The sequence below is a fragment of the Tupaia chinensis genome, unplaced genomic scaffold, assembly GCF_000334495.1.
Source record: "Tupaia chinensis unplaced genomic scaffold, TupChi_1.0 Scaffold148234_1, whole genome shotgun sequence".
Lineage (NCBI taxonomy): Eukaryota > Metazoa > Chordata > Mammalia > Scandentia > Tupaiidae > Tupaia > Tupaia belangeri.
The window spans coordinates 4,890,614-4,903,826 of NW_006208084.1; the positions used below are offsets into that span (position 1 = coordinate 4,890,614).

The 13,213-nt window shown below is 43.2% G+C and overlaps 1 protein-coding gene across 4 annotated transcripts in view; it reads right to left on the reverse strand.

Moving 5' to 3' along the window:
• The window catches only part of RFX4 (regulatory factor X4), a 208,174-nt gene that overhangs the window by 35,083 nt on the left and 159,878 nt on the right, over positions 1–13,213 (reverse strand). For all 4 annotated transcript variants that reach the window (XM_006170358.2, XM_006170357.3, XM_006170356.3 and 1 more), the window contains one exon: positions 229–348. In XM_006170358.2, coding sequence (XP_006170420.1) covers positions 229–348 — 120 coding nt within the window. The remainder of the gene's footprint in view (positions 1–228; positions 349–13,213) is intronic.

Below are 13,213 nucleotides of genomic sequence, written 5' to 3' on the forward strand. Positions count from 1 at the left end.
CAAGTCCCATGTACATTCGTGCCCTCTCTGAAGAGGAAAAAGAACGGTTTTACACCCTTCCATCAACTCGTCATGACTGTTGTGCTGTTCTATGCAAGAATGCATCATGACTTTTCCGACGACCCGGTAAATTCTTCGGGATACAAAGTTAAAGAAACACAGGGCACAGAAGTAAGTAGAGAAATCCTACAGCCACGTGGTGCAATCCCCAGAGAAATGCCGGCTTACCCGTGCTTCCTTCTCCCTTCATGGCTCGCATGAGCTCATTGGCTCGCTCCTGACAGTGCAGAGATTCTAACAGGTAGAGCACGTAGTCATCAAACATCAAGTGAATTAGATGAAAAGACCCTGGTGAGAGAAGGTCAAACAGAAGGGCAGGTCATGTCACCTCATGTGTGCCCTTGCGCTGGGTCAACAGCACGTATCACACTGCGCCCTAGCAATCTGCTCAAGAGTCATCTCTCCACTCCGTTATGGTGGCCTCGTGGGCTCTGCTGGATCGTCAGTCTAGCCTAGCGCTTGGCATAATGGCCAATGCCATTCACGGTCTGTCACAGTGAATCTTCCTTAGGCTCTCGCCATTAATTTGATCCTATCAAAAATGGCACCCCCGAGCCATCCACCCAAATGCTTCTGAACTCTCGCACACACACTGACCTCATCCTGGTCTGAGCATCTGTCACTGTGGCATCGACTGACATAGAGTCTTTCATTTTTATGTCCCCCACAGGCATATCTTACTTCCCCAACCGGACACTCAGTGTTTCACAGCGTGGACTTGCCTTCTGGTATACGTTGACGTGTAGCAAAGGACTGACATTATTCTAGGAGCAGGACGGGAAGGTTCAATTTGCAGCAACTGAATTATGTCCTTAGCTGTTTCTGAGATCTCATTCAGCACTTGGCTCTTAGAAAAAGTATTGAATTGGGCCAGCTGATGGCGTGACATTAAGGCAACCGGATCCCACATGGCGGTTAAGAGTCTCGGATCTGGTGGGTTGAGAAACATGCTGGGCAAGTGTGTGTGCATGCTCAAAATTGCAGTTGAAGGGAAAAGATTGGGTATTTTTAAGTAGTACTTTGTATTTTCAATTTAGGTAGACTCTTTCAGGGAGGGGAATGCGAATGATCATTTAGAAGTATTTTTTCCATGTGCTCATCTCTGTGCTCAAAGTCTTACCTTCTCTAATTTAATTCCTACAACCACTCTATATAAGGTGGTTCAATTTCTATTTTGCAGGTCAACTACTTGTATAAGATGACGCAAAATTTGCTATAGGGTGTGTGGGACAGAGAGAGACAGTGAGAGAAAGTGAGGAAGCACCCCCACTCCCAGGGGGGAAGACCATGCTGCAAGCAAGCCCTTTCCTTCCATCCTCCTCTTGGGGTTTTGGGTACACACACACTCACACAAACCTGGTGTGTTTTTCAAGCCCCCAGGTCTGGAAATTGATGTAACCCGAGTGGCCGGATACTGTATTCCTTCTTTTATTTTTTTTCTTCTTTTTTTTTTTCCCCCAGATTAATTTCACATTTTACATAAAGTTCCTGTCATGATGTATACGATATATACTTTTTCAACAGAGAACTTTACATTTTTTGGTCTGTTAAGTGTTTCTTTTTCTTTTCTTTTTCTTTTGAGAGTTTTTTGCTATAAGGCATGTGTACTCGCCAGAAAGACAGAGGAGACAGAAAGCGAGGAACGACCCCCCAGGGGGGATGGCCACACCGCAATCCCTTCTTCTCCATTCACCTCTTGGTATCTTGGGCACACACACACGCACCTGGCATGAGTTTAAGCCACCAGGTCCAGGACTCGAACCGCAGTCAACTACATGGAAGTCTAGTAACAAAGCCATTACGCCAACTGCTGGTCCCAAGGGCGGTTAAGTGTTTCTTCCCTTAGCACCTCACACGCACCCTCTATCCTGCTCTATGTTACATTACCGTACATTATATCAAAGCCATCTGTTTTGCATGTCATGCCGCTGCTATGGACGGCGGAATGCACACCTGTGGTAGGCGATCAGTGAAGGTCTGCTGGAGTCAAAGCCTTGTGGATGCCAGAGTCAGAGAGAGGGGAAAAGCCTTTATTTCTAGTTCCCTGCTTCCAAGCCCTCAAGGGAATCTCCACGTGGATGTGCTGTTGTCCGATGAATGTCCTAAATTTCTCCCTCACTCCCCTACACGCTAAATTGCTCCCTCACTCCCCTACACTAAGAAGAATCTCTTCCTCTCATTCCCATTTCCCGGTAGTTTGCCTTTTCAGAGGCCTTAGGAGACTGGCATTAGCTTCAAGCTCTCTCCATTAATGGCTCCGTTACCCAGCTGGTCTGTTCATTTTCAGTCGTGCTTCTTCAAACCACAGGAGCGTGTGGCTACTGCTACCTGCCTGCTAGTGTGCTAAGTGCTCTGTCAACAAAGGCGGCGTAAAGCTTAGCCTGACTCCACAAAAGCGGCAGCGTCCTTAGCAAGCAGAAATCAATCATTAAGACTAAAGAGCGGGGCCTGCAGGTGGAGTGGTAGTTAAAGGCGCTGGACCCCCATGGCCGACCGTGGTTTGAGTCCCGGACATGGTGGCTTGCTTTCTTGCTTTCCCTTTCTCTCTTTTTCTCTTCCTGTCTCTGTCTGGTCAGATTAATAATAATAATAATAACAACAACAAATGGAATTAAATAAATAATTCTTAAAAAAAAAAAAAGAAGCTTATCGAGCAGTAAACAGTTCAGTTCCAGGGTGTCCTAGCCACAGAGACAGCGCAAATAGAGAGGAAAACAAGAGAAAGAGAGAGAGAGTGCAAAGATATGGGGGAAGAGGCAGTTATCTCCCTCCTTCACACGCATCCCCATCCGCTATACTGTACGTTTCACTTCGTCTTTATTGTGTGTCTCCCTCCACTAGGCTGCACGCTCCCTAATGCAGAGATTTTACTGTCTTGACTACGGCTTTCTAGCCAGCGTCCAGAACAGTGCCAGACACACACAGTAAAGGCTCAGTGAATACTCGCCAGATGAATGAATCAGAAGAGCCAGCCCTGACCATGTCCATGTGTATCGTCCTAAGCTCTTTTAACTCTCCAGCAACGCTAAGGAGAAGGTGTTATCATCTGCAGTTAATACACGGGGAAACGAAGGCTCAAAGGGTTTAAATAACGTGCCTAAAGTCACAGAGCTAGGAAGCACAGAAGCTCTTCTGGAGAAAGGTATTAGGATACAACAGATTTTTGTCTCGTCTTTGTTATATGGTAACACAGTTGACTGCATTTTGTGGAATCAAAGCATTTCTTTTATCTTATAAAAAAATTTCACTCGGATATAAAAGTATAGAGACTTTAAAAATAAATATGAGGGGCCAGCAGGTGGCATGGTGGTGAAGGCACTGGATTCCCACATGGTTGACTGTAGTTCAAGTCCTGGACCTGGCAGCTTAAAAATCCTAACAAATAAATAAATGAATGTTTAAAAAAATGAATACCAGTACACATTTTAGCCATCTAGCTTTATAATATCTTTTTTAAAAAATAATTACTTTATTTAACTTTATTTTATTTGACCAGAGAGGGACAGAGCAAGATAGAGAGAAAGAGAAAGAGAAAGAGAAAAAGCAAGCTGCTCGGTCTAGGACTTGAACCATGTTGCCTATGTGGGAGTCCAGAGAAGTACAATGTGAAATAAATTAAAGTGTCAAGTCTTGCATGAGAAAATGGGTTTGGTCTAGCAGTTTCAGCAGTGGCAGTCACCTTGGAAATCATCTCTACAGTCCTTCTATTTTACAGACAAGGAAACAAGGATGTGATGAGGTGAAGAACCTTGCAGTTAGAAAACTACACAGTTAGAAAACACCAGAGCTGGCTTACAGGCCAGTACTCCAGGGAAAGTGTTGGTTGGGGCCACCTGCCAGCCCTCTGCTTTATAATATCTTAACACTATACTATATTCAAATCAGATTATAAAAATCTAAAATAATAACAATAATAAATAAAATTAAATAACTAATTCTTTAAAAAATTAAAAAAACAAAACAAACAAAAAACAAACCTGAAGATAAAGCCCTCTGGGTTCCCGTCTATAATTCTGTTTTTCAGCCTCCTTCAATTCATCCCTGGAGGTAATCACTATCTTGATTTTTTTTTTTAAGTTTATTTCATGAGAGACAGGGATAAGAGAAAGAGACAGAAAGATGGGTACCTTTGACAGGGTCTCACCATGCCACTGTTCCTCCCCACAGACTTCCAGCCAGCCAGGATAACAGGCGTGCATATGCTCAGCAAGTTCAGGTCAACCCAGGATCTGCACCTGGGCCTCCCATGTGGCTTCCGCATTGTATGGCGGTACACTACTGACTGTGTCACTACAGCTGGGCCTGAAGCTGTTTAATGTTTACATCTGTTTCTTGCTTTGTACCCTACTATATATATTTATGTATTTATAAATAATGTAAAGTGGCGTTTTCTGTTTTCAAACTTGATATAAATGGTATACTACTTAACCCAGCATTCTACAACTTGCCTTTGACACTTTTGTTTTCCATCTTTCTGCATTGATATAACTAGCTCTAGTTTAATGTTCATTGTTTGAAAATACCACAATTTACTGATTCATGATCGTGTAGATGGAATTCACGTTGTTGACACTTTTTCTATTATTGGAAACTGGCTGCATAAGTATTTTCACATATGTTTAATTGTATCTAGGACCAGAAGTAGAATTCCTGGGTCAAGGGAATCCACATCTTCAGTCTCATAAGATAGTGCCAAATTACTCACTTCAAATTTTTAGGCTCTTACAAGTGGTGTATGAAATGTAATATTTGCCAGTCTCAAGGGTGGGAACATTATCATCATTATAATTTTGCATTACCTGAATTACTACAGATGTGTACATCTTTTCACATGATTATTGTCCATTTGAATTTTTTCATTTGTGAATTGCTTATTCATATAATTTGTTCATTTTTATACTGGAGTATGCATCTTTGAAAAATTTACTTAGAGGGCTCAGCAGCTGGTGTGGTGGTTGTGGACTGGATTCCCACATGGCTGACTGTGGTTCGAGTCCCGGATATGGCGGTTTGCTTTCTCACTTTACTTTTTTCTCTCTCTCTGGTCAAATTTTAAAAAATAACAAATAACAAATAATTCTTTTTAAAAACTTATTTAGAGAAGTTTACTATATATTTTGGTTTTTAATCCTTTGATAGTTAAATGCGTTGCAAAAATATATTCTCCCTTTCTGTGGCTTTTATGTTTTAACTCTGTTTTTGCTATACTTGTTAAACAAATTTAAAATTTAAACGTTGTCAATTTGGGATACATTGTCTTTATGATTTGTCCTTCATGTGTCTTTTAAAGATATCATTTCCTATTCCAAATATAATTCTCTATTTTCCTCCTAAAAGACGGGAGGTCTATTTTTGGTTTTGCTTTTGCTTTTTCCATTTATATGTTCCCTTTCAAAAGTTGTAGGAAATGGGTCTAATTTTATTGATTTATCCTAAAATGTTTGATAAAACCTTTCATGATTTTTAAAAAGAATTATTTACTTAATTTTATTTAGTCATTCATTTACTTTAATTTGACCAGAGACAGAGGGAGAGAAAGAGAGAGAGGAAGTGAGAAAGCAAGCCACCATGTCCGGGACTCGCACCGTGGTAGGCCATGTGGGAGTGTCCAGAGCCCTTACCACTTTGCCACCTGCTGGTCCCCCTTTCATGATTTTTAATGCCATGGTTATCACATAAATCATCTAGCCAACTCTCTTACTTTATAGACGAGAACAAGCGTCTGAAGAAGTGAAGGCAACTTTCATGTCTGTCTTAGGCATCTTTGCTGTTACTTTGTCTAATACTATTAGAAAACCACATTGTCTTACTTTGTGTTTTGTTTTTTGTTGTTGTTTGTTTGTTTTTAGTTTTTGCCATAGTGCATGTGTGTTCACTGGGGACAGATAGTGAGAGGGAAAGTAAGAAATCACCTCCTGGGGGGATGGCCATGCCACAATCCCTCCTCTATTCTCCTGGGATTTTAGGCATGCACATACATGTGCCAGTGTGTTCTGCTGTGTCCGGGACTCTAACTACAGTCAGCCGTGTTCAGTGTCTCACATCCGGTACCTTAACCACAGTGTCACCTGCTGGCCCTGTTGTCATGATTGTTAATGCCATAACTGTCACAAAAATGATCTATACAGCCTCTCACTTTATGGACAAGAGAACAAGCATCTGAGGAAGTGAAGACAAGTTTCCTGGCAGTCTGTCTTGGGCATCTATGTTCTGTTACTATGTTTTTTAAAAGAATTACTTTATTTAACTTTATTTATTTTATTTACTTATTTTAATTTGACCAGAGAGGGACAGAGAGAAAGAAAGAGAAAGTGAGAAAGCAAGCTACCAGGTCAGGGACTTAAACCATGGTTGGTCAAGTGGGAGTCCAGTGCCTGTAACCACCATGCCACCCAGGTCAGGGACTTAAACCATGGTTGGTCATGTGGGAGTCCAGTGCCCGTAACCACCATGCCACCCGCTGGCCCCTGTTCTGTTACTTTGTCTAATACTCTTAAAACACCACCTTGTCTTACTTTATAAATCAGGATCCGGTAACCAAGTCCCTATGCTACTCTACCTTCAGAATGTCTTTACTGTTCTGGGTCTTTTGCTTTTCCATATGAATTTTAAACAGATTGTCAAAAATCAAAGGAAAAAATATACTAAGATTTAAAGTGGAATTCCATTGAATTTATATATAGATACAGGTTGAATATCCCTTATCCAAAATACTTGAGACAAGAAATTATTTCAGAGTTTGAATTCCTTTTTTTTTTTTTTTTTGATTCTGGAATATAATGAGACACTGGGAAGGGATCCATTTCTAAACACAAAATTCATTTATGTTTTACATATAACTTACACTTTTTTTTTCCATAGGGGACATGTGACCCCTGGAGAGAGAAAGAGGGAAAGTGAGAAATCACCCACCGGGGGGGATAGTCACACCACAATCCCCTTACCTCCATTCTCTTGGGATTTGGAGTGAGCGCGCACACACACACACGTGTCTGGGGTGATTTTCAAACTGCTGGGTCCAGGGCTCAAACTGTAGTAGGCCATGTGGGAGTCTAGCCCCTCAACCACTACACCAGCTGCTAGCCTTGCTTACACACATTGTTGGTTATTAATTTTTTAAGAATTATTTATTTAGTTTTATTTATCATTGTTACTATTGTTTTTAAAATTTGCTATAGGACATGTACGCTCACGGGGGCGGGGGTGGTGAGAGAGAAAGTGAGAAAGCAAGCCGCCGGTTCTAGGACTCAAGCCTTAGCTGGCCACGTGGGAGTCGGGCGCCTTAACCACCACCTGCTGGCCCCCATATTTTTAATGTGAAGATTTGTGGGTGCTAATTCTCTTAGTCTCTGGATAACTGAATGTGTCTTTATCTCACTCTCACCCATGAACATCATGATATGTTTTCGCATAGAAAAATACGTCAAGACTTTCCTGACAACTTACTAGTTTTTGTTCTCAGCATTTAAAGACATTGCTCCATTGTCTTCTGGCATCTGTTATCACTTATGGCAGTCTAATTATTATTCTTTCTCTCACAACTTCAAATCGTTTAATCTGTGAATATGACTTAAAAAAGAAACCCACAAGCACGGATTAAGGAAACTTGTCTAGCGCTTTTGCGCTATGCATCTGAGCCAGAGTATTTGTCTCAACTGTGACAATTAAACACGCACAGGCTTGTGGTCAGGCTTTGATTTTGAAAGAGTTCTACCACTTGCCTTGTTGATCCCGGCCAAGGAAATCCTCCAAGCTCCCTTTTCGCTTCTGTAGAAAGGTATCATGTTCCGTTTCACGGAGTTAATGTGAGAATTAAATGTAGTATGTGCTTCTTAAATGTTTGTTGTAATAATTATCACTGGGGCCAGCCGCTGGCATGTGGTTAAGGCAGCAGGATCCCACATGACTGACTGAGTGGTTCAAGTCCCAGACCTGGCATCTTCAGAAATAGACTGACCAGCAGAAAGTGTGATGATTACGTTGCTGGACTCCCACATGACTGACTGCGGTTCAAATCCCAGACCCAGAGGCTTGAAACTCATGCCAGGTACAAGTGTGTGCATGCTCAAAATCCTGAGAGGAGAATGGAGGAGAACGGATCGTGGCATGACTGGTCCCCCCTGGGGAGTGATTTCCTTTCTGTCTCTGTCTCTCTGGCAAGCATACACACCCTATAGCAAAAAATCTCTAAAATAAAAGACAGAAAGAAAGTGCATGGCCTGCTAACTTACCTTCGCAGACTAATTTCGCTAGAAACCGCCGCTCACAGCAAAGCGAGAAAGTCTGGCTACTTTAGTTCACAGCATAGGCTCTTTCAGTGAAAAGGAATTAGGGAGAAAAGAGTGAAAAGGAATTAAGGAGAAGAAAGGAGTCAACTACCTTTGAAAGAGGCTCTTCTAGGAAGAGGTGATCGAGTCCCCCACGGGATCATTGTGATAGTCCACACGAGCATTGTAATGTCAGCCTGCTACGCTGACACACAAACCCCGGGCCCCTTCAGAGCGACAAGGACCATGTGGGAGTTATAAGATATACAGAGCCGGCCCCCGTGGCTGGGGGAGGGGGCCGAGGAACAGAGGGCTCTTTTTCCTAATTAGCTGTTTTCATACAGGGAACACATGACCCAAACACAACCACCAACTGGGTCTTTGACATATACAGGCAGAAAGGGGGAGCTGGGCTTTTGTCTGCCGCAAATTCTTTCAACTTGCCTGTCACCCCAAGCTACAAAACTCAACAATGAGTCAGATGAGCTGGACCAGTTCAGACAGACTTGGTGTATTTTTCAACCCTTCATGGGTTGAAATAATACTTAGAAAAGTTAAATTGGGCTAATATCTCTTGCTTTCCTTTTCTAAGAGATTTGTGGGTTTGTTTTTGTTTGTTTGTTTTGCCATTTCTCTGGTTTCCAGCATGTCTTAAAACAGTGTGTGGGTCAGAAATAGTAAGCATGTTTTAAGGAACCATATTTCTTAATAATAAACTGAACCCCTTCCAAAATCCTAAGTGTTCTAGCATCCAGACTTCCTTCTTCACGTTAACTGTAAAGTCAGTCAAAACAAATGGATTTCAAAGAATATTGCCAAGAGAACCATTTTCCTTGTTTGACGGAAGGTACTCGCTACACAGTTTTAGAATCGGTGAAACGAAGAATAAGGAATAAAGCAAACAGAGGGAGCTCGTTCTACGCATGCGTCCTTGGCGTGTGATACTATTGATGCTTTGATTTCAAAGAAACGAGAAAACATCTCGAATGCTTTTTCAACTGTCTTGCTTAAACTAAAGCAATTTTTCATGAATGATTTTTCCAGAGCCACGGGGTAACGTAGCTAACTACGCTAACGCTAACCATGCTGAACTGGAAATTGTCAAAATGCCGTGCCTGATGGCACTGGCCAGGTAGCCGTCACCAGAGCCTTTCCACAGACAGCTCAAAGAGAATTTCCATCTGTAGCCATGGTGCAGGCAGGGCCGGAGAACCTTCCAATGCCGAGATGAAAGGGATCCACGACAAAACGCTTGTCCGAGTGGGTAAACACAGTCTTTCATGGACAGAGCTGTTTAGGAAAACTAGTGCCTTTTATTTCACCACAGTCCCTTCGTTGTATGGCACAACTGGAAAATGGTGACAAGGCCATAAAAAGCTAGATGGAAAAAGTGTCAAATTAAACCCAGAGCAAAACCCCTAGAGCTGATGGACTTAACTGCAGATAATGGAAAACGAAACCGCATCTCTACTTACAAAATAAGCTAGAGAGCTGAAGCAATTACCCAGAAAATTTACCAATAGTCCTTTGCCAAATGCCTAGGAAACTGAGGCCAAAGTGTTTCAGGACTTAAAATGTCCAAATAATGTCGTTGAGCCCCACACCGGTCTGCTAATGATGACCTGGAGTCAGTGCATACTCCATTCTTTCTGGTGAAAGAGAAAACTCTGTCCTCCGTGGTAGCTTAGCATTCGCCCCAGGTTGGTGATTGGGTTTCTGCCTGAAGAGACTATCAGCACCTCTGGGCAGAGAGTTCGAGCCTTGTTGTACTAGAAAGCAATAGATGAGGATTTGGGATGGGGATATCTCCTGGAGTCGATGAAAAGCAAGGGGCCAATAAAACAAAAGAGAAATGAATGCAAATGCCCTTTTTTAGAGATGAGACTATTTTTTTTTTTAATTTATTTGCCATAGGGCATATGTGCACACTGGAGAGAGAGAAAGAGGGAAAATGAGAAATCATTCTCCAGGGGGATGGCCACACCACAATCCCTTCTCCTCCATTTTCCTCTCAGGATGTTGGGCACACACTCACATGTGCCTGGCATGTTGTGTATGTCACCAGGTCTGGGACTTGAACCGCAGTGTTGGCTATATGAGATCCAGCACTCTCACCATACCACCCGCTGGCTTCTACTAGAGTACATTTTTAAAGAAAACTTTATCTAGTAGAGTGTCAATCAAACCATCTGCTAAAGTTCAAACTCAGAGGCTCCTTTATGTGCCCAGATTTGGGAAACTCACGAATGGGGAATTCCACGAAATAGTCTTGTGAGAGCCGCAAGTCACGGGGGACAGCTGGTAAAAGGGGCAGAGCCACTCCTGTGGATTCTTCTTCAGACTCAAGTCATACCATCTGTGTGCCAAACTCTCATTTTCTGGCTAGATACTCTACCTTTCACATGCTATGTCATCTTTCTCCCTAGAAATCCTGACAACGTCATGTCCGCCCCAGAATAAGTGTTCCAGGTGATGACGTTTGTAGTCTCAGAGACAGTGAGTCAGCGCACGGCCCACTCCACAGAGGTGGAGTCAACGTGCAGACCCCAGAGAAAAAGTACGTGGAGGAGGGAGGGCTGGGGTGGCCTTACCGAAGCTGGGGGCACTATGCAACGTCATGTCCCGGATCACCCGTGTGCCAAAACAGGACCACATCAAAAGGAACTGCTGGGCCACTTTCCGCAGAGACCCTGGTCTCTTCGCAGCCACCTATGAGAAAGCGGACGCCTTTAATGGTGGTCAGACTGACCTTTCGTTGCTTACTGTCTTTTCAAAAAATGACAGGAAGGCTTAAGGGTGTCCATGTTCAATACCCATGGAGCAGAGGTGTTCAACTTTTAGGTTTCAGCAGCAAAAATACACATTAAAAGATGACGGCTTATGCACACCCAATGTGCACAACAGATAAAAGGGATGCTGCCCTGGTTAAACCAGGGATGGGAGACTCAGGAGTCATGCCTCCCACCCCCTTCACCTCCTGGGGAGGGGAGCAGACCTCTCCTCCAAACTCTAGGACTCCGTATCTGCTGAGGAATGCTCAGACGATTCAGTGTAGGGCCCTGTGTTAGCCAAGTGTTCACAAGGCCAGTGAGAAGCTGAAGACCCAACCTCGTCCCTTCAGCACCAGCTTACCAACCTTCACAACACAACGGTCCACCATGGTATCCAGCCACTCTATATAGGACTCGATGGGAGACTGCTCTTCCAAAAGGTGGTCAAACTCCTGATACACTGTCAGATAAACACAGCAGGGCAGTTGGGTTTAGATAGAGATACATCTTTGAAAAACAAAAGAATGAAACTTTGAATAACACAAAACTCTAAATAAAAGCCCAAAATCTTCGAAGGGCATTTAAAGCTTCCCTACCCTTTGGGCTCATCTTCCTTGCCTATGAATGCTCTGAACTCTCCTATATGGCTTGCCATTCTCCCCAGAAGCCCTGCTTTTTCATCGCCTTGGTCCTTTGCTCAGACAGTTCTCATTCCTTGGACTGGTCGGCTCTCCATGGCCGAACTGCAGTGTCGCTTGTATGACATTCGTTTAACCCTCTCCGTGCTGTAGGCCAGCAGGACTGTCCCTCCTCCTCTCCTCTCCTCTCCGGATTTTGGACATGCACGCACATGTGCCCGGTGTGGGTTTTAAGCCTCAGACTCCAGGACTCGAACAGTGGTTGGCCATGTGAGAGTTCAGCTACATGACCATTACGCCATTACGCCATCTGCTGGTCCCTGCCCACTAGTTCTTTGTCTGCAGCCTTTATCTAACACAGTGACTGCGGCTGTCATCCAACACAAGCTGGCTTGAGCGAGTGGGCAGCGGCACTGCTGCTGTCTTGCTCTTGGCCAGTGGGAGGGCACATCTGAGAATTCTAGTTTCAGGACCACAGCCCTACTGCACTGGGCGAGCCGCCTCACCAGCCTCTTGGCTCTCTGCATATGGGAAGTGCGTCATAAATGCGTGCTGAGTAAATGAAGCACTCTCTCTGCCCCCTCGGTTTCCTCATTAGTAAGAGGAGACTCCTATCACTTTCCCACCTGCCTTCAGCCTCAAGTCAGAGAGCTGAATGAGCAAGTACTGCATAATCTAGGAAGTGCTACAGAAAACGGGAACATGATGGCAGTGATCTCCGATTTGAAACTTCTCTTTTCATCACATACTGCATGATTTTATATGCAGAGCTCAATATGTCTCTTATTTTCTTTTTTCTTCTTTTTTTGGAGAGGTTTTTGCTATAGGGCGCAAGCGCTCGCCAGAAAGACAGAGAGAGACAGAGAGATAGAAAGCGAGAAACCCCCCCCGCCGCAATCCCTTCTCAAGCTACAAAACTCAACAATGAGTCAGATGAGCTGGACCAGTTCAGACAGACTTGGTGTATTTTTCAACCCTTCATGGGTTGAAATAATACTTAGAAAAGTTAAATTGGGCTAATATCTCTTGCTTTCCTTTTCTAAGAGATTTGTGGGTTTGTTTTTGTTTGTTTGTTTTGCCATTTCTCTGGTTTCCAGCATGTCTTAAAACAGTGTGTGGGTCAGAAATAGTAAGCATGTTTTAAGGAACCATATTTCTTAATAATAAACTGAACCCCTTCCAAAATCCTAAGTGTTCTAGCATCCAGACTTCCTTCTTCACGTTAACTGTAAAGTCAGTCAAAACAAATGGATTTCAAAGAATATTGCCAAGAGAACCATTTTCCTTGTTTGACGGAAGGTACTCGCTACACAGTTTTAGAATCGGTGAAACGAAGAATAAGGAATAAAGCAAACAGAGGGAGCTCGTTCTACGCATGCGTCCTTGGCGTGTGATACTATTGATGCTTTGATTTCAAAGAAACGAGAAAACATCTCGAATGCTTTTTCAACTGTCTTGCTTAAACTAAAGCAATTTT